The following is a 22,840-nucleotide window of genomic DNA, read 5'->3' as shown; positions in this document are numbered from 1 at the left end:
CTATAAATAAACCATTAAACATTCTCTCTAGCAGAACAACGATACACTGTACTGTATAGTTTTGTCGTTCCTTCTGTTTTTGATGTTTCTTCAACACTTACTTGTTTTCTGTTAGTCTGATATGTGTAGCAGCAGTCATAGAACAATGCTGGTCAGATGTACAGCTGTCTCACTACAGGTGTCAGTATCATTAAGTATCTTTCCATCATTTATTTTTATGTACATTTTGAGTTTGCACATACACACTTGTTTCCAGCAGTGTGTGCAACAATATGTTTGTATTTTTCTCCTAAATCTATTTTTTCTGTTCCAAATCAGATTCAACTAAGTCTCCAAACCTGTCATGAATTGATTTTTGATGTTACAGCAGCAGTGTGTGTGTGTGTGTGTCTACACGTTCAGGTACAGTGTTGAGTGTAGGAAATGCTCAGAGCCTGACACTCAATGATATAAAACAGTTACAGCATGAAACAGAGGAAAATAAAATGTGCTTTAGGTCGCAGCTACTTCCATATAGTGCATGTGACATGTGAGTAGTAACATGGTCTGTGTGGACAGCTGTACTGTGTCTACTGTTCTGTGTCATGCTGAAAAACACAGCTGAGACTTTCAGTGCAGACACAATGTAAGTCAGCTGTTTACAACAACCGTACTACTGAAATGTACAAGCTGAAATATGACAACTAATTTAAACCTAAATCATTTATCAGTACGCTTGCAGCCATTGATGATGATGATGATGATGATGATGAACAGATGATTAATTTCACATTAAGTTAATCTTAGTTTGATCTTTTATTCTAGTTCATTTTGGTATCATATTCCAGCTCATTAAGGCATTAAGATTCAGGTCTCGGTTGTGTTTTTTGTAGTATGACAGGTCTGGATCTCTTAATGTGTATACTTCTATGAGTGGTTCTAACATGATGCTTATTGTGCACTTTACTGCTGATCATTCTGACATGTTCCTAACTAAAGCTTACATAAAGAATAGGGATTGGGTTTGATGTTAGGTCTGTGTGTAAATATGTTTAATACCTAAGTGGAGACTCACTATCAGCTCCTCCTCTCTCTCTGGTTAACTGATGGAGCATCACACTGCTATCAAGTCTTGGTGTTCTCTCTCTGTGTGGATCAGCCACATTTTGGAACACATCTCGTTTTTCTTGGGTCTGTTTAAATCAGGTGTGACTGTTTTTCAGATCAGGTCTCACTTCTTTGAAAACAAATGTATCAATTGGTCCATTTCAGATCAGGTCTAGACTTTGGATCTTTGAAGAACTCTGCAGGACAGATTAAAGGCCCATTTATGCTCAATGTTAAATATGGATCCAGATATGGACGGAGCCTTCTGTCCGTGCTCTGCGTTCATTTCGTCCGTATTTCTGCATGTTTCCATAAAGCTTACGGATACGGCCCAAACGGAGCAGTACCACCGGAAACCATGGGGGCAGTGTTGCTGTCACTACCCGATACATAGCTCTAGTGAGACACGAAGAAGAAATAACAATGGCGGAACTTTTTGAGGAAAGGTGCGAGTTGGTTAGAAACTTTAAACATATCGTTTTTGTCTTTTATGAAAGAGGTATATTATCAATATCTCCTCCACAGTTGCCATGTTTGTTTTTGATTTTGTTGTTGTCATAAACTTTTGACTCTGGGCTGCCCCCTGGTGGATGTATTGGTTAACATCCATGACAACGTAAAGGACGCATAGAAGTATGTGAGCAGTGACGGTTTTCATACGTACGTTGAGCATAAATGGGCCTTAAGACTAATAAATGTAGTCTGTGGCATGCTGTAGTTGTCTTGAAAATATCCCCTAACAAATGAAAGTGTGATCACAGCTGATCAGTATGATGGAAAACCCAGTAGAGAGGATCCAGAATGAGATGGAGACATGTATTAGGGGCTAACCAGCTCAGGCTCTGTGACTGCAGTCCCAGTAGCTGTTACATGACTGCTAGCTGCCATTGGTGATAATGACAGAGGTGCCTTTGTGTCCGGGGGTCTGCTCTGCCGGTATGCGGAGGTGAGGGGTCATATCGTAGTGGGTGGGGCCGGTGCTGGTGGAGGTGCAGTAACCCCGCAGGCTCTCTGGGTCATAGAGGTGCTCCAGAGCGTAGCCTGTCAGGGAGTAGGCTGTATGCTTGTCCAAGTAGGGCCGCGGGTGGGTGTGTGAGGGGTAGATGGCCGGGGCCGGGGTGGGGGGAGCCGAGCACGTGCTGGGCCGACTGAAAGGGTGGTGTAAAGGCAAAGAGAGGTCCGTATGGAGGTAGTCTTTGGGTTTGTGGGGGCGCTCGGTCCCTGGACTGCTGAGCCTGGATAGGGGGGCGGGGCTAGGCGCAGGGCTGATCACCTGACTCAAACCTCGACACAGCACTGTCTGTAGCGGCAGGGGCCCTTGAGCGTACTCAGGAGTAAAGCACAGACCGGGGGCCTTAGGCAGTCCGTTGGCAGGCCCCAGGGGGACGTCTGGAGGCCCCTTGCGCAGCTGAAGTCGACTTTCCTCCTCCTTGATCATCTGCTGTGTGGCTCGGATCAGCGTCTCTATTTTGCTAGGTTCCTGCGGGCTGGAGTGGTAGTGGTCTGCTCGGTATCGATCCCCTGAGTCACTGGCTGAACCAGCATCTGGAGAGCTGACCACGCTGTCCTCGTCCCAGTGGCCCCGGCCTGCAGGACACACAGGGACAACAGTCAGAGCCAAAATTATTATAAATGTTAATTAATGGTCACTCCCTTTCTTACAACTTTGGCAGGAAAAAAGAAAACAGACTTAATTCTGATGTAACATGGCACAACATCTGCTCATAATGCATTAAGTATAAGTAAATGGACTGTACTTATATAGCATTTTTCTAGTCTTTTTACCACTCAAAGCGCTTTTACACTACATGTCACATTCACCCATTCATACACTGATGACAGGAGCTACCACACAGGGTGCCAACCTGCTCATCAGATGGAAGCTAACCATTCACACACCGTTGGCGCAGCGACGGGAGCAATTTGGGGTTAAGTATCTTGCCCAAGGACATGCCAATATATAGACTGGAGGAGCCGGGAATCGAACTGCCAATCTTCCAATTGGACGACCGCTCTACCTCCTGAGCCACAGCCGCCAAAAGTGTTTATTGAATTGACTGTCATGGATCGAGGCAACATAACAAATGAACAGCTCCAGTCTAACACTGGCAGTGAAAAGCAGCTGCAGTCAGCTTCAGTGTGAAACTATCATGACATATCTGTGTATACTGCTCAGTGTCTGTACTGGATGTGTGACAAGTGTGATTCCTCACCATTATAGCTGTGGATAGCTGTGATGTGCGGCATGCTGCTCTCGTATCCTTCGTGGTTCTCTAAGGAGCCTTTACTCAAGGGCAGGATGGAGCGGGTGGTACCCCACCATGTGTCCCTGCCCGGCGGAGGAGCTCCTAGATAATACCTCCCCGCCTCGCATCGACCCCGCTCACAGCTCTGACCTTGAGCGTGAGTGTGGAGGTGTGTGTGGCTGTTGCTGCTGGTGTGATGCTGCTCCTCTGACAGGCTGTAGCAGAGCGGCCGAGGATCAGTGAACTGCTTGTACACGCAGGAGGCGTCCAGGCCTTCACACTGCTCCAGCAGCAGAGGGGAGGCTGAGTCAGTGAGGGGGCTTCCCCCCCAGGGACTGTCTTGGTCTGACTCTGACCGCTCCGTCTGGAAACTAGGATACTGCAGCATGAGAGACCGAAAAAAAAGAAGAGACAATAGAGCCTTAAAATGATGTGGCACAGCTTGTTAGAGCCATACTTTAGATCCTCAGAGATGTTCATCTTATTAACTGCAGGCAAACCAAACAGCTAAGTGTGAGCAAGTCTGTTCACTTAAATAATAACTGCTGCTTCCATTGTTATTTATAATCTTATTTTTACAGTTTTATAATTCAAATACAAGCCAGTAAAATAACTATACACAGATCACAATAAAATACTAATAATGATGATGAAGTGGAGAACAAAATGAATAAATAAATATAATGGTTCCCAGATCTTCTGGAACTCCAGATTTTGATTAAAGTCAAACAGTAAGTGAGCTTCTCCAGCAGAATCACACCAACTATCTGTTCCAGTCACATTTCAACAGAGGGGACACACAATGAGACAAAGGAATAGCTCACAAACACAATATATGTGCTTTAAGAATAAACTCAGTGACTGAACACATACAGTGAATGTCTCTGCTTACAGGACCAAAACAGGCTCATCAAAAATTCCTCTTTGAGATTTCTATTGGGAACAAAAGGTTTAAAGTTCAACACTTTCTGGACTTAAATCTTGTGGTGGGTGGGTGGGTGGGGTGGGGGGGGGGGCACTGCACTAAACGACAGTCTGGACTGGACTAAACGACACCTCCAAATGATGTTTCCATTAAGAGTCAGAGTCAGGCTGGTTTTGAGGGTTTTACTAGAGATAAATACTTTTGTGGTCCTCTTCAAGAACCAGCTGATCAAATTCTTTTATTTGATCATATTAGAGCTGAGCAGTAAATCAGGCAGGGCTCTTACTCTTCCTCCTAATTCCTTTGACTTGATGAACTTTGAAAATGTCAATTTCTTTGTATGAAATTAAAAATAAAGTGTTAAAATCTGCAATTATAAAGTTGATATATAAAAAGGAGATTTCAGTAGTAAATAAAATGGAGTGTTGAAAGGAAAAAGAGAAGAGTCATCTAAGTTAATTGTATAACCACAATTTGAATATGGCAATTTATTTAAGACTGCAGAAACTGAAATTTCAGGCTTTTGTAATTACAAAAGAACATTATCAGTGTATAAAGAAATGTGAAGATGTTAACTCCCCACTTTTATTCCAAAAACTTAACTCCAAAAATTACTCCTAAAACACTGAGTGTAGTGTGAACAGCAGTGTGATAAAGAGGAGCACTCCACCTGGTCACACACCTTTTCAGCCTCCAATGAAACAATTAAGGCAGGGTTTATTAGTATTAAGGTCATGTATTATACTAAGAGCCCCATGTACTTTATCTGGATCTAATCTTTTTGAGGTCACAGAAAACTTAAATACTAACAGAGCTAATGAGGGAATGGAGAACAGGTTGGAAAAGGCGGGGAAAGACACAGCAGGGCTAACGAGGAAGATACAGGACAGGTGTGAGGAGGAGCACACAAACACACGAGAGAAACACAGAGCAAACTAAACATCAAAACCCACAAAACACACTTACATAACCCACATATAACAAAACCAAATGACTGAACAATAGGAGTAACACACATGGAAACAAGATTCAAAATCCAATAAATATTTAAAAGTTAAGAGCCAATCCAATACATTTTTTCCATTCCTTTCATGTCTGTAATGTGCAAGTGAAGCCTGAAGAACTATTGTGGTTAATGTTGATGAGCAATGAGCAACTTTAGCTGGAATGAATGTTGCTCTGTGTTGGAACAAATGATCTATTTCTTTTTTATTGACACTAATGATCATATGTGTGTAGGTTTGGCCCTCTTTTCTATTGATATTTACCAGGGTATTTGCTGAGATCTGGAAATGAAGCATCACTAAAGAGAAAGCTGGGACATGAGCAGTGCATGAAGGATTATTACCAACATTTCTAATGCTGTTTGATTTTGTTTTCACCTCCAAATATAATTCATCCATTCCCGGCTGCTAATTTAAATACAGGTCCCAGTAGTCCAGAGATTTGTCTTCATAGTCTGAGGTGTTCCCAGTCCAGATGGGATAAATAATCCCTCTGGTGTCGTTTGTGTCCACCCAGGGCTCCAGGAGACATTCTAATCAGACGTCAAAACTCGCTCGGCCGACTCCTTCCAGTGTGATGGAGCAGCCGTTCTACTTTGAGCTCCTTCCAGATGTCTCCTCATCCTGTCCCTTGAGGGAGAGCCAATAAAAAAAACGTTCCAGCTGCTTGTGTCTGTGATCTCATTCTTCAGGTCACTGCATTATCTAAAGTGCTTTAGATAATCGTTGGTTCCTTTACAACCTGTTCGATTGTTTGACTGCTTGTGTTTTGGTTTTGTTTTCTTGCCGCATCGTATTTTCTTGTTTCCAGATCTCAGCACTGAACTTGATGAGTACAAAGATAAAGATCCAAGCTGTAGTAAACCAGGAGACCTTAATATGAAGCTCCTGTGAGATTGAGACTACGTATTCAGGTGTTAGTGTGACATAGAGCTCAGGGACAGTCCAGTAAGACATTGGGTCCTCACCTGTGTGTAGGGTGAGAGTCTAGCTTTGGTCTTGGGTCGGGATAATCTGCTCTTGGGTGTTCTGCAGTTCTCTGTCAGGCTGCTGGCAGTGCTGCTGCTGCTGTAGGGGAAAGAGGTCTTGGTTGTGACCTGGTCCAGAGAAAGCTGGAGGCCTTTGTACTCCGTTTCCCTAAAGACACAAACATACAGTCCATGTGGTGCATTCTCAGCAATATTGTACATATTTAGCATTTGCATGTCATTGATTTAATACAGGACATAATTACACAAGCAGAGATCCCAGTCCTATAGAAAGGCTGTTTATTAAAGCAGTGGGGTCTGAAATAACTTGCTAGAAATGAAGCTTAGCGAAGGTTCAGTCAGAAGTCTCTAAATCATACAGGCATAACTGGTAACTTCTGCCTCCTTCAAGCATGCTCATCTATTACCTAGATTTCTATGTCTAGGGCGTTATCTCAATTGTTGCCAGTCACCTGTCAATCTCAGCAACTAATAGCAAAACACCACACTTCAGCCTTAGCCTATCATCCTGTAGCGGTCCGTTTAAATGTGCCTCTCTCCCTTTGCTTCAGTCCTGTCATACAGCTGTTCCTGCGCCCCACCACCTCCCCATCTCCGCCATTCTTTACAGGATCTGCAGTCTATTCCCATATTCCATCTTCTCTTTAGTCTCATTGGCGCCAAAGACTTTGTCATTACTAAGATTTTGTTCATTACATATTTACAATAAATATCTTTCTATTCACTTGTCTCTCCTGATTGAAATGACTTGCTGTGTCATAACAGCAGTATTCCTATACTCATAGAATCTAGGGTTATGTAACACATGTTGTGTCCATCACTCCCACCCAGGTTAGCTGGTTAGAAACTCTGATATGTTTTCGGGCACAATGAACCATTCCTGAAGCTGCTTAGCTTGACTTATTAGCCAGCTAACCAGTTAGCCAGCTGTGATGCATGGAGAAATATTTGAGTCAATCCACGTTGTCAAGTGATGCTAAGCAAACTAGCTAAAATAAGAAAATATGACGTTTGTTTTTATTGAGAACAGTGTTGGAAGACCAAAACGCATCATGTGTCTTCAGGTGCTAGTGAATGAAGCCATGAAGCCAGACTAGCCAAAGAGCCATCTGGTTTAAAAGCAAAACAAAATACATTTTCCATAGAAAGAGCGAGAAATACACCTGAAAACATGGATGGTGAACCTGCCCACGACTTCAGAGAAAGCACAAAAGGCTTCTTGTTTGGTGTCTCAATGGATTGCTAAAAGTAAGAAGCCACACACAACTGCACAAGAATTCATACTTCCAGTGGTGTTTCAAATGTCTGAAGTTCTGCTTGAGACAGAGGCAAAGTTCCTAGTAAAATTTGGGAGGCAGGAACTTAACAGGAATGTCCTCTCAGCCGTTGTGTCTCCATTGCAGAGTAGGACATTGATAGGACCCACCTGACTCTGGAGGTGACCTAATCATTCTGAAACAGTTTCGATTGCTGCGTTCTTCTGCTGGGTTTTAAAAATGGCGCTTATTTTGGCTCTGCCTGTTGACGTCACATCCCGCTTTGAGTTAGCCCATCAGCACCGAGTCAACCTCAAGCCCCACCCAGGAATTCTGCTATGGAGACACACACCAACGGTCACGGCCCTGTGAAATTACCCTGAAGTTCCTGCAGTGGAAACGGCCCTAGTGTGAGAACTCTCAGATGACATTCATTCACAACTATTGGATAGATTTTGTTCCAGTCGACTGTTTTCTATTCAGCTGGATGAATAGACTGACATTACCAATGTGGCTCAGTTAACTGTTTTAGTTCAGGGAACATTTTGGAGGACTTTCTGTTCTGCAGAGAAGTTCCCTGGGAGGACAACATTTGAGAATAAATCTTTACAAGTTCGATCCAAATGTAATGTGAATAAAATGTTTTAAAGTATGTAAGTGGTGTTAACATGATTCAAATAGAAATGTGTTTCTGTTTATCACTATGAAACAGGTCTGATTATTTAAGTTTTGAAACGTTTTAGAATACAAATAGTTCCAATGGCAATCTAAGAGTATAAATGCTGTGATTATGAGGTGGTTCTTGGCTCTAAACATTTTGAGAACCTCTGTATTAAAAGACACAAACAGCCCACATGTACCTCCGTGTTTGCTTTTTCTATAGGTGCAAAAATTCATTAACATCTGTTTAGCAATTAGAGCCTCATCATGGTACTGAGACATGTATGTTTGTGCGTGAGAGTGTGAATGTTAGGAGGGGTGGGGGTGCTAAGAGGGCTGGAACGGCTGTTGGGATGCTTGTTTTACCAGAAGGATTGCAGCAAGGCCTTCGACAAACACTCTACAGAGGGAAAGCTGTCCAATCAAATACACGGGGAGATTAAAGGCTATGTCTGGCTAAATCAGGCCCGTAGGAGAAGCTTGGACGTTCCTCTGCTGGGAAATGGGAATTGATTTCTCACTAAAGTGCTCCGCAGATCTTCGCCATGGATGATGAATCAAGTTTGAGATGACAGAAAAACCTGGACGGGGTTTACTTGAGACAAATAGTGATCCATCCTTCCACTTTTCTCAGTGTCTCTCTACGCAAACACACACAACACACACTGATTCATACATATGAGCAGAAGCATTTGTTAGGATTTGCATCAGTTACAGTTATAGAGTGTTAAAATATCGTTTTTATCATCTACTGTCATTGTTTTGAACATGATGGCAGCACAGTATTTATGAATGCCTTTGTTAGCTGTGTTGGCATTTTGTCAAATGTCAAATCACTCCACCGTCTGGAGTTTTTACACAGATGTGTTTAAAATGTCATGGTCGATTAAGGTGAACTTTACACACATTTGTAAGCATTAACTCAAGAGCCGCCTCATGTTCTTTCAGCTCTGTATTTCATCTACTCTATTTTATTATGAATAGCGACATACAGACAGATGAGCAATTAAAGGGAAAACTTGAATAGAAGTGTAGAGAAACAGAATAAATACAGATGCTCACATGAGAGCTCAGTGGATGCTTGGATGAGTATAAAGATGACTGAATCGTAGTCTGTGGCCTCCACATCTTGACCTACCTAAACACCTATGTTAGATTTCGGCTTGACGTGACAACTCCCTCAATCATCATCATCAAAACAGTCCATGACAACGATCTCTGAGGCTGTTCTGGAGGCTCCTATGTTGATTTATTTTCATCCTAAATTAATTCAGTATCTTATTTATTACTTGACTATCAACCACTAAGCAGCGTCCACAGAAATATATGCTATAGAGTCATTTATATAAGACACCTGCTGAACACATGTTGAGGATACATGCTGGTAATTGAGATCCAGATATTTCCTGAGAATTCTGAAGGCAAAGGCCAAAACATCCATGTGTAAGTGGACTGTTGCAATATATTAAAAAAAGAAGAAGAAAGAAATAAGGAAGAAAGTTATGAGCTCTCACTCTGGACCAAAGATAGCAATGAGAGCCCAGACCTTTTTTTTTTTTTTTTTTTTGCCAATGTATACATAGAGTGATTTTATCTCACTAAATGTGTCAGAATGTAGATAAATCATTGGGAGTCTTCGTATCGGGCACCAGTGTTGTGTTGAAGGATTTCAACAGAGTGCTGGTGTGTGCGTGTAAGACAGCAGAGTAACGAGTTTGCTGTGAGCGGCAGCAGGACTTATCAAACAGACAGCACAACTGTTGTGAGAGACAGACAAGTAAAACATGTGGTTGCGTGCTTTCGCTGTAGACATGCCTTTATTCAAAAAAAGTGTTGCTAAATCACTGTCAGGTTGTGGTTAGCGGTGGCAGGTCGGCCGGAGGTGCCGAGGTTATCAGAGCTGAACACACAGTGGGAGTTCACACGCAGGTGAATTACCCTTATCACCTGTGTTATCCATATATATACGCTAAAGCTACCGGGTGAGTCTTGATAACAACGTTTGACAAAAGCTTACCTCCAGTCTACCTCAAACTGTCTCTCTTTTGTCCGGCGTACGACGCACAGAAAGAGAGGGCCTATTGTCTCATTTCCGACGTTGCATCTCAAAAAGATTCACAAAAGCGGAGCAAGTGGAGAAAGGGAGAAAAATAAGCCTGACCCCCCCCACACAGCAAGCTGGAGCCTATAAACACTTATCAAGTTCACAGCCTATTAATTAAAAGGCCATAAACACAGTTGTTCTCTGCCTATGAATGCAGCCAGCCACGCCTGCTTAATGGAGGCTTTTATAGGCTTTATTCATTCCCCCCACTCGCTGGTACATCTGTGAAATACACACATCAGGGGTAATAAAATAATGGGATAATAGGCGAGTAAATGGTGTCCCTCACTTAGTTATTAGAGTGTGGTTCATGATTATACTTTGATTTATTGGGAAGAAGTGAGAAGTAATGAGGACTTTGGTGGTAACGCAGTGCTGCTGGACTGTTTGTGTAGAATAGCGGCTGGTGAACCCCCCCCCCCCCCCCAAACACAGTCCTGCCTGTGTTTATATGTGAACTGCCAGTCTTAGATAAACTCTACCAGGTGACTGACGCTGCCACGGTGAGGCCGCCACAGGTAGCAGCCAACACATGAGCACACTTGGCAAACTTTGCAACAAAGGGCTCAGACAAGCTGACATAACTGGCACACAGGAGAGCAGATACAGCAGATAGAGCAGGAATGTCTACCACCATCAAAGGTAGAGAGAACAGGAAAGTTCTGGTATTCCTAAAATAAATCAGAATCACATTTCCTTTGTCTCTAACTAACTCCGGCTAACCCTGACAACAAAGACAAAAAAATGAAGAGAATATGACCTGACAAACTTTCCTTCATCCGTTTGCAGATTCAAACGCGTGTCATATTGCCAATTAACCTTCAGTTAATTGCTTCTCAGCAACTGTTTGCGTAAATCTTGAGTACCAACACATTCATTATCTTATCAAAGCAGAGAATGACAGCACAACAGAGATCACTGCTTCCCTTCTGTGCCCTGGAGCTGTCACACCAAACCATCTGACTGACACCTGCCGACTACCTTCCAATCTGTATGTATCACTACACATGTTTAAAGTAGTCATTTATAGCATTTTCATATATATATATAAATGATATTCAACCTTTAGTGTATCTGTACAGGGTTTTCACATTTGTTTCCAGCTTGGATTAAAAAGTAGAAAACATTTGAATTTGTGGAATGTGTCTTTGAGTTGCTGTGGTCAGACTGGCTGGATGACCAACAGTGGGTGTTACATTAACAACCATCCATCCATCACTTTTCTGAGGCACTTAAAGTACATGAGCCATCTTTAGTTTGTTGGTGAAATGTGCAGTCACACCCTGCCTACAGCCGACATGCTTCAGACATGTTTCCCAGTTGTCCACCTGAAGGAACTGAACATAATTTGAACCAATATATTATCTGTCTACACCTGCTGCTGATGCTCCATTTGTGTTTAACAAATGTGGCCTAAAACATAAACTTTGAAGTCATTTTTGCATTATTCTGTTTTATCTACTGTCAAAAAGTCCACTGAAAAGGCTGTCTGTCTGTCTACTTTCTGACTCCTCTACTCTGTCTGTGTAACTCACATTCATAAATCTGAATTTGTCATAAATACTGTCACTTTTTTCACTTCCATATTTATATTCTTTTCAGACACTTTTGTATAATTAACTACTAAATCAAATATATAATAGTTTTTAAAACGTTGAATTTACCAAAGATGGATTATTGAGGTAAACACTATCACTAAATCATAATTATAGTAACAGTTTTTTTAGGTCATGAAGGCACCAATTGCTACACAGTGTAACTAAAAACAAAGCTAAGTGCTTCTGTGTCAACATATCTGGCCAATTAGCTTTTTTACAGATAACACAGCTGCTTGTGCCACACACTGGCAGTTAGTATAAGCAGCAGTATTACTATGGCTGACAGATAAAGAAGTCATTGAGTGCAACAACATCACAGAACTGACTACTCAAGCACCAAGACACAAACATAACAACAGTTTGTCAGATTCATGAGGGTAACCCCGGCAGTGTTTAGGAGAAGCATACTCACGTGAGGACGTAGTTGACACTGACGATGCAGTGAGGTCTGGACGAGCGGCTGTTGTGTACTATGGTTGCATAACTCTGAACCCAGACCCAGCCACCTTGTTTGGCCAAGAATCGGTAGTACTTAGTGGTGACCTGACCTTTCACCAGCACTGCAAGACCAAGATGAGGAAGAAAATGAAGAAACATAATTAGTAGGTAAAAAAACCATGTAAAACAAATAAAGCATGCACTAAATAACATTATTCATTCAGAACAACAGCAACTTGCCTAACCTAACCTAACCTAATATAACCTAACTTAATATAACCTTACTTAACCTAACCTAATATAACCTTACTTAATATAACCTTACTTAACCTAACCTAACCTAATATAACCTTACTTAACCTAACCTAACATAACCTAACTTAATATAACCTTAATTAAACTAACCTAATATAACCTAACTTAATATAACCTTACTTAACCTAACCTAATATAACCTTACTTAACCTAACCTAACATAACCTAACTTAATATAACCTTAATTAAACTAACCTAATATAACCTAACTTAATATAACCTTACTTAACCTAACCTAATATAACTTAACGTAACATTACCTAACCTAATATAACGTAACCTTACCTAACCTAACCTAACCTAGCATAGACTAACCTAAGCTAATATAACCTAACCTAACATACCATATCATAGCCTAACCTAACCTAACAATATAGCGTAACCTAGCCTAACCTAACATACATTAGCATGGCATAACGTGACATGAAATTACATGACTTAACGGTACATAAAATACCATAACATGACAAAACTTTAGATTACATAATATAACAGAACATGACATATTGCAGCAACATAGTGTAGCATAACCTGATGTACTATGTTTGTATGGAACAGTGTGTGTGTTGTGACAGAGTTTGTAGGAAGGTTTAACAAACCTAACTCACACAAGTGATGTGCACAACGCAGGTGGAAGGAGTCACAGCTGTGAACATGGTGATAGAGAGTCTTCTCTATTAGATCCTGAGGCTCATAGCCCGTCAGCTCTGCAACCCTGTGCAACACACAGGGACACACACCCACATAGTCTCAATGGTCATTAAGCACACTGCACCTGAATATAAATGTGTGTCAGCTGTTGAATACAGTAAAGGAAGAATGTGTCACACAGAACGTACCGTGAGTCGAGGAAGATGAGCTTCATGTCCAGACTGGCTCTGAACATGAACATGTTGCTGTGCAGTTTGATCTCAGTGACGGCGCTGGGTGGCAACGAGTGACCGACGGCCACCAGCCCCACGTTCTGATAGCAGCCGTCAAACGGAGACATGTCCAGACTGTACTGACGGATCTTCAGGTAGCCACTACAGTGAATCACCTGAGCCAAGAGTTCAAACATGGACATGGACAGTGTGAATACACATCATTTTATTCTTTAATAACATATTCAGGATGATGGGTTAGAAGTCAGGAAAGCATGTCTGATGGAGTCACATATGCCAACTTGGCTAAAAGAGTTTTAGACAGTGTGAGGGACATTCTCTTGTCATTTTGGACTTTAGCAGTGTATGTCAGTGCATATATTGTTAGTTCCAGAGCTTTCAGTCATATCACTCAGTTTCCCCAATAGATGGAACAGCTGAACTTGTAAGTCATGTGGATAAGAGGTTCTAAAAGCACTTGGAATAATGGAAAGTTTGAACAGCTGCAACAACTGTTGCTGAGGATGATTCAGCCTTTGTGACACAATTGAACAAACAAGTAAGTAAACCTTGAGTTGAAAATTGAGTTTGGTGTCTAGTGCTTGAATGGTGAAGAATCAGGTTCCATCTTCTATTGTGTCTGTGGTCTTAGTCAACATTTTCAACCCAATACTGACATATACCAGACATGATATTAGGCATAGATATTCACGGTCCAGAGAGGATAATCCATTAACCTAAAATCACAAACCATTCTGATGTTCTCATGAGCTTAACTACTTCTGCTGAGGTCAAGTTCAATCATCAGAAATCTATTTATAAAACATACATTTGAGAGCAATTTCTCCTGTAAACAGCCAAATGTACAATTATATATCACCTTTAAAAAAAACAACTGCAAATCTACTGTAAGGATTCAAAGTCTGACTTTTACACTGTTTGTATTCTTATGGTTGCTTTGACTTGACATATGGACATCTTCCCACCTTGTAGCCTCCACAGGTTAGACCAGCGTTTCTTTTAGCCAGGACACATTTCATTCTCAGAAAGAAGGAGCGCTCCATCTCATATTCTGCAGAGAAGAATATATATATATATATATAAAAAAGAGGAAACAAGTTACTTGCTGTGAGATGATTCCAGGTCATACGTCACATAAAGCACAACCTGCGTGAGTGGATCATTACCTTGAACAAAATGTGAGTGGTACGGCTGGTGTGCGGTGAGGACGGCTGTCATTTCGTCATGGTCTGCAGGATGGATGTACTCATAAATGCTGTTTCCTGTTAACTCTACCTGTTGGAATGAACATTCATCTCAGAACTGTGATGTTTCACGCACCAGAACAAGTCACATAACTTTTTTTAAATTTTTTTTAAACCAACCTGTGACAGGCCCAAGTGGACTGAGGCCGTCTCTGATATGTACATTATTTTCCCGTCTGGAGCCACCACAAAAATGAAGCCGTCTAATGTCTGAAACAAACAATAAAGAAGTCACCATACTGAATATCAACAGCAATAAATGATTCACTACCACTGTCTTTAATGCACTCCAATGGACACAGTGTGTGTTTGCACTGCTAATGTCTCATTATTATGACTGTACTGTGTGTCATTAGACTATAAATGAATGTGCAGAGCTACTGTGAGAACGGCAGGTGTCAACATTAAGTCAGAAATAATAACTAATGTTGAATGTGCTTTTAAAGGAACACTAAATATACACTCAGCTGTCGGTTTATTAGGTCCACTTCATAAAGGTTCTAATGCTCTGATGTTTGTGTTGAAACAGTAATAGGGAACTATTGATTCACATTCCTTTGAAGGTTGTAATTTGTGGTGCTCTTGTATTATGCTGAGTGACAGAGCCTTTGCGGTGGCTGCTCCAAACTTGTGGAACAGTCTACCTTATAATATCCCAACTGCTCAGAACCTAGAAAGTTTTAAATCATTATTTAAGACTTGTAAAGACCTTTACTAATAAAACAAATATTTGTAGGCTTTTATATATATATGTAATAAATAATAAAATACTCAGTGTGCAAAAAGTGCCAGCAAAAGTGCACTGCACTATTTAAAAAATATCTAAACGATATAACAAAACAATTTAACGACTTTATACAGTTGGTGTCATGAATATTGTGGTATCACCAATTTTGCTGTTAGTGTATTTTGATTTGTTTAATCAATCTTTGTATACTGTTTTATACCGTGTAAAAGCTTTATTTTATTCAGATGTTACTTTTCAGATGTGTTTTGATGTTAATCACTTATATGAAAAGAAGCTATGCTTGTAATGGATGCTTCACAATAAATATATTTAAAACATTTATTTGAACATTATGACCTTTTTGAGAGTAATCATTATTACAGGTGTGTTGTGTTAGACTGCATTCTTTTTAGCTAGCTAGCTAACTGTGTGTAAGTGTACATGTGAGTGTGTGGATATACATTTATTACTAGTGTCCTATTTGCATTACTCATTGATAACAATAATATTTTAAAAAATATATATATATATAACAATGCATTAAAGATGAAAAGGAACTATACTAATAATGAAAATGAATTATTTAACAAACAAGTTGGTATCATAGGTGTTAGCTTGTAGCCGTGTATGGCTAACTAGCTCTAGATAGCACACGGTCCCAGCAGTAGACCTGCGTCATCATTCTAAACATTTAGAAACCAGCCTGTCTTCTTCTTCCGCTTTTCTGTTTGACATCATGTAGCTCAGCGGTCCTCTTTTTACTACTCTGCAACTCTGAGAGCCTGTGGAAGCTGACTGGCTATCAAAAAAAAAGAAAAAAAAAGAAGCTGTGTTGGGCTCCTTGTGTAGCCAGCCTGTAGCCTGTAGCCTGCAGCCGTGCAGCAGCTCCATTGTGTAGCTGCTGATGTGAGAGGAGACTCTGTACGTGACCGTCAATGTGTTCAGCTCATTTCACTGTTCAAGCACTAGAATGAAGGCAGCAGGAGGCAGACGGACGGCAGCAGACACTAAGCCTCACATACTGTCTACATATGACTGAATAATATTATAATAATAACAATAATAATAAAGAGCTGAATGATCCAAATAATTCTGCATTTTTTAATAAACATTTTAAGGACATTCTGACATGTCAAACACACATTTGTGTACATTTGTTCTGTTGCTTATGAGGTGTGAATATTAATATTAATATTAAGAGGAGTACCTGTAAGAGGTGAGAGCCTAATTCCTGGCTGACCCCGTCCAGAGAGGTGCGGCTCACATGACCCCAGGACTCCCCGAGGCCTGGTGAACAAATAACACACACACATAAACACACACAAAGCAAAAATACACATCATTCAATAAAACCTCTTTTCATTTTACAACAGGAGCAGACGGGAACTAATCTGTTGAAAACCATTGTGCTGTCAACCAAAAGGCTGTAATCCTCCTAACTAAATGTGTGTGAAAACATCATTCAATTATAGGTACGTAATTATTATTATTATAACTGAAAAGGCTTTCATTCCAGTTAGTGTGAGAACTAATAATGGTTACAATAATGTCTGTGAGACTTAAGCTGGTTTTTAAATAGAGTCTAATCTCTATAGGATGTTTTATTCCCCTATCCTTCAGCACACAATCACTGAATAGCCTTTTATTAGAAAGACTGCGCACATTTCACTGCATTAAATCATCAGAAAAAAATTCTATAGAATATGAGTATTTACTTCAAGTGAATTGAGGGGTTCAGTGGTTTACAATTGAGAGTGAGGGATCATTAAATTGCAACTTTCAGCATCATAAGTCTAAAATCAACACGGTGCAAACTCCTACAATGTGTTAAGCTTATGGCCTGCTGCCTACAGCTCTAAAAATACACAGCAGCTAAAAATAGACTGGGAGTGGACCTATGTGAATGTCCAATTGGGATAATGACAAATGTCCTGTATATTATCACAAACCCTCCACACGACTGTCTAAAAACAACAACAACAAAAAAAACAAAAAAACGCGTGAGATCGCAGGAGGCACAGAGCAAACAGCAGCTCTCCATTCTCATGGAAATCCCGCGCTGCACAATAAACAGGCGGCATGCAGGGAGCCCTGCTGCTGCTGCTGTTTGCTCTACACACACTATCACACTGCTCCAACAAATACACACGGGTTCCGATTAAAACAAATAAATACATACATAAATAAATAAACCAGCGGCTTCCACTTCATGCTACAGATAGGCTACATAAAGATAAAGAGGAATATTTAATAGCACACCGCGTGGCTTTGCTGTTCGTTTCTTAATGTTTGACTTAGTGCTGCTAATTTCAAACTAACGCTATTTGCATTCAAACACACATTCTATAGAACAGTGACTGCTGCAACGAGAAAAAAAACTATTTCATTGAGTGAAGTTAATTATGTACATGCTCAGCTGATCACCAATGAGAGACAATAAAAAGCTTCAATCTGACGCGTTTACAGAGAAATATGGCGTTAAACAGCACATAGACTGTCTGTGTGTGTGTGTGTGTGTGCGTGTGTGTGTGTGTGTGTGTGTGAATAAAGACGCTGCGGGTCAGTGAGGATCGTGTTGGATGTTGACCTGCTCCAGGAATCAATGAATGTAAACCTGCTCACATCACTGCAGCTCATGTACACAGCAGGGTTACACTGTGTGCTTTGTGTGAAGAGAGTAAAAAATCAACTCATCAGCATCTTCTATCTATTTCTAAAAAATATTTCAACTGATTAAATTATTATTTGAATGTTTATCTATGTATTAATTATTGTTGTGTATAGACAAGACGTGCTTTAGCACAGTGTAATCTTTTTTAATGATTAGAGCAGCGCATCTGTGATCCTTCATACACAGATAAATAAAATGCATTCTTCCATCTCGGTTTGATTCAAGTCAGTACAGACAGCGGCATGACTGTTATGTGCTTGTGTGAATACATGTGTGTGTGTGTGGATACGCGTGTGTGTGTGTGTAAAAAACAGACTGTTCTGCTTCACGACAAGAAAAAATGTCGCAGCTTTGTTTCCCCTTTCTCTCTCTCTAATGATCACGTGATCAGATTTATACATTTGTCAACCAAAAGTGTCATATTTTCTTTCAAATATTTTTTATATCAAAGCATCATGAAATATGACAAATAAAACACAGATCTTTCCATCAATAAAACAATCAGAGCTCTAATTACAGCATCATGACATTTCTGTGTGTGATAAATGATTTGCTGTTTATTCCACATTCAGTTATTTATCACAGAGGTATAAATATTCTCACAGCTCAATCACTCACTGATTTAATGAACAGGAGCAGAGCTGCTTTGATTTTGATGGTACATAAACGTTATTAAAAGTCATCTGCAGACTCACACTGAGGCCTGGAACTACTGACTGTGACACAGAGCGTCATCTAGAAAAAACACATCATTTAACAACAACAACAACAACAACAACAACAACAACAACAACAACAACAACAACAACAACAATAATAATAATACTTCTATAACCTACCTGATTAGTAATTAGAATAATAAATTTGGCGGCTACATTTCGTGTGGTCACTCACTGAACATGACTATACGACAGTCGCAGTTATTATTATTTCTATTATTATTATTATTATTATTATTATTATTATTATTATTATTATTATCATCATATAATTGTAAACAGAGCAACGCTTAAATAGTTTTAAGCGTTTAAATTGTGATTCAGCCAATCAGAGCTGAGAAAATGAAATCCCGCGTTCGCAATAATAAACAACACATGCAGATATAAGAAGTTCCACTATTCCACACAACTACTTATACAGTCCTAAATACATTTTCTATATCACACTAAACTTTGAAGTCAACGCAGACAAAAAGTGTCCATAAAAAGCGGAGAAGAGAAGAAGCTATGCTGTGGTAGAAAGCTCTGGAAAAAGCCACAAAGTGTCAATAATATTACAAATGATTATTTATTTTTTCCTCATAACTTGCTTTGCTACAGCTTTTTTTTATGACTTTCAGTAGTGTTTTTTCAAGTTCTAAATAAATAAATAAATGAATATAATAAAATCATTATTATAGTAAAAATAAATATGGTAAATATAATATTAGTTATTGGTGTTTAAATCTCTTTCACGACTTCCGTGGAAATAATTCATCAAGATATTTGTGTGTGGGGTGTCATGTAATTTAACCCGGTATGGACAACATTGTTGAGGTCAAAGGTCATGTTTCTGACCACTCTGAGAGACATAAATAAAAGTCACCCCCCTCCCCCACCACCAAGTCACGTAAAAAAAATCCTTTGTTGCACATCCTAAAAATTAAGAGCATGTTCAGCTTTTTTTCTCCACACTTGTGCAAAATCACTCAACCCCTCTCAGATGGGCTCCTTCATGACTAAATCATCACATGTGGCTGCTGTTGAGTGTGTGTGTGTGTGTGTGTGTGTGTGTGTGTGTGTGTGTGTGTGTGTGTGTATGTGTGTGTGTGTGTAAAGGTGTGAGCAGCCTCAGTAAAGAGGTCCAGCCTTTAAAACAGCAGCAGTGATTTAATGGAGAAAAAAAAAACAACAGCCCCCGCCTGTACAGGACGGAGGAGTGGAGGAGTGGAGGAGTGGAGGAGTGGAGGCCTGCAGGCTGCGTGAGGAAGATTGTCTCCTTCATTATTCACAGAGCGGGGTGATGCACGCTGCTGTTTCCACACACATGTGAAGCAGCAGTGTGACAGACACACATCCTGCACTCATGCAACAAATGCACAATATGGACCAGAGCCGATATACAGTAACACAATCACAGCACCATTACAAGTTTTTTTTGTAATATTCAATCAAAATACAGTCATGTGCTGTGTCCACTGAATAAGCATCAACATCTCTTTATGAAGCTTCATGGATCATTATCATTAAATGCACATTAACAATAATACAGTGTGATCTTCCTGTGGCCTCCACACTTCCATCCTCATCTAACAATATTACAAGCTCATGTTGTAGTTTTTTGGGGTTTCTGGTTCTGTGGTTAGATAATAAATGATTTCTTTAACCAATCACTATGTATTTTAATGCAGCAGAACTGATCATAATAATTGTAGCCTATGTCAATTTTTTGTAGTAAGATATATACATATAATCACACGTGGATTTCAAGCTGATTGGATTACTTCAACAATTTGTATCAGCTTATTATTCACCATAACATTTATTTTTTGTTACAACATGTGTGTTTTAAAAGATTTGTATCTCATCTTTTAAACATACTTTAATGATAATAATAATCAGCAATAGGTTTCCAGCATATAGATGCACTGACACAAATAGTCTACTTTCAGATAATGTGTCATGCTTGTTTCTCCAGTCTGCTGGCTTTATTTAAACAGTACCTCAGGAATATAATCAATACAGGGAATTATTGCTACAGATTTGTTAAAGCACACACACACACACACACACACACACACACACACACACACACACACACACACACACACACACACACACACACACACACACACACACACACACACACACACAAACCCTCTACTTTGACTGTTTGGTGTACTGTGTTGCAGCATGTGAGTTTGCAGCATTGATGACAATGATCAGTATTAGTTGGATTTTTCCCTGTAGGTTCTTTGTCACTCCACCTTCTCCACCCACCAGCAGCCTCCTTTACTGTTACAAGGAGCTCCATATGTTGAGGGATCAGACGTGCACATCATACTAATATCCGCGGCTCTGCTGCAGTCACGCAGGATGGAGCCTCAGCCACAGCTAATCTTGCTGGCAGGGGCCGCCTGGGGCCCCGCAGAGAAACCACATCACTGACAGGGGACACACATAGGGGGACACACACAGGAGGTCTGTGCGGACTCCACGCACGGAGAATATTCATCCCGCACTACTGTCATTTTCACTTCATAGGAATATTGAATTATTTTTCAACATGGCAGCGATGAGATGGATTTTACACAAACTGCGGGAAATATGACGGAATAAAATATTATAAATAGTGATTGATTAGAATAGTGTGCAGTAGTTTAGATTATTTAAGTTTCATTTATTTCCTTAAGCACAGACACGCAAACATCCTTTTTTATGACGTAAACTGTGAGAATAAAATCAAATATCAGGTGCGCGACGTACCAGAACATGAACGCTTATTTATTATTATCCTTATTATTTTCCCCGTAAACCAAATTCAATATTTTAAAGGGTGGTATGATTTCGTTCTTGTATATTATAAATAAAATAAAGTTTTGTGGTTTGAACATACAATTTCAATAGGCCTACAGGAAATCTGTTATTTTTCTTCTTTCAAAAATGGAAAACTAATATTAAATTGTCGGTATGATACATTTTTCGTTCTTGTAAATGTAATTTTTTTTTTTTAAGTTTGGGGGTTTGAACATAACATTTCCATACAGGAAATCTTTTTTTTTTTCAAAACGGAAAACTACAATTAAATTGTCTCCGTAAATTAAGGAATTATTAAATAACGAAAAAATTGACATAATAATAACAATAATAATACAAATAAAAGTAGTAATAATAATAATATGAATACTACTACTACTACTAATAATAATAATAGTAATAATAATAATAATAATAATAATAATGAATCATGATATGTGCATTGGTCCAGTAAATAGACTGATGTTAACAGGCTTGTTGTTGTTGTTTTAAAGCAGCCATCTTACCTTGAGGGAAGACTATTCTCATCTTCAGGTAGCTTGTAGTGAGTCTGATGATGGAGGCTTTATCCAGCTGGGAGGTGATAGCAGACGGCAGAGGCAACAGTTTGGCTAGTTCATAAAACTCACTGTTCTCCTTTTCCCGCCGAGTCCGCGCGGCGTTTTTAGATTTCTCCTTCATGTCTGTGTCTCTCTGTGTGTGTGTGCTCCAGCAGCTCAGTCAGTGCAGGTGTCTCCTCTCCTTGTCACGGGCATGTAGAGCAGCGTGTATCCCCTGTATGAACGTCCTCTGCTCGGCCTAACATCCACAGCTGCTTCGGACAAACGTTCCCATATTTCCAGGCGGTTGTATCCTGGATTAGCGGGGTGTAGGCGGTGTTTCCAGCCCATTAGAGGGCTCCCCGCTGACCCGCACCCATCATACCTGATGTTACAGGAAACTATGGAACCTCTGGAGACATTCAGCCCTGTAGAATGAACAATGAACCAGACAGAGTTGTGTTTATAAGCTAGTTTAGCGAAGGCATCAGCGAGTCTGCCTATAATAGGCACAGTGAGTCGCTGGCTAACGTCAAAAACTAACTAACACTTGTTTGAATCTGAGAAAGAAATGTAGCGGCTGTATTTGAATTGAAACTTAACAACACATCTGTATATATGTTTCCTTCCTTACCTTAT

General features: G+C 40.0%; 1 protein-coding gene across 1 annotated transcript; it reads right to left on the bottom strand.

Annotated features, from left to right (window-relative positions):
• Positions 1-1,963: 1,963 nt before the first annotated feature.
• sim1a (SIM bHLH transcription factor 1a) lies at positions 1,964-22,343 on the bottom strand. The gene is made up of 11 exons (XM_062422846.1): positions 22,169-22,343; positions 16,684-16,763; positions 14,870-14,959; positions 14,672-14,780; positions 14,471-14,556; positions 13,461-13,660; positions 13,230-13,336; positions 12,281-12,428; positions 6,230-6,398; positions 3,300-3,711; positions 1,964-2,673 (listed from the first exon to the last, which is right to left on the bottom strand). Exons 1-11 carry the CDS (start codon positions 22,341-22,343, stop codon positions 1,964-1,966), a joined length of 2,286 nt encoding a protein of 761 aa, XP_062278830.1.
• Between the last annotated feature and the right edge of the window lie 497 nt (positions 22,344-22,840).

Source organism: Scomber scombrus, chromosome 7 (assembly GCF_963691925.1).
Source record: "Scomber scombrus chromosome 7, fScoSco1.1, whole genome shotgun sequence".
Classification (NCBI taxonomy): domain Eukaryota; kingdom Metazoa; phylum Chordata; class Actinopteri; order Scombriformes; family Scombridae; genus Scomber; species Scomber scombrus.
Note: the sequence above shows the minus strand (reverse complement) of the source record. Positions and strands in the feature narration are given on the sequence as shown.

Coding starts and splice junctions, on each gene's coding strand:
- sim1a (XM_062422846.1), bottom strand. CDS start 22,343: ATGAAGGAGAAATCTAAAAACGCCGCGCGGACTCGGCGGGAAAAGGAG. Junction 14,960..16,683: donor TAGGCTCTCACCTCTTACAG/GTACTCCTCTTA, acceptor TGTTTGTTTCAG/ACATTAGACGGCTTCATTTT. Junction 12,429..13,229: donor GCGTTGTGCACATCACTTGT/GTGAGTTAGGTT, acceptor TTGGTCTTGCAG/TGCTGGTGAAAGGTCAGGTC.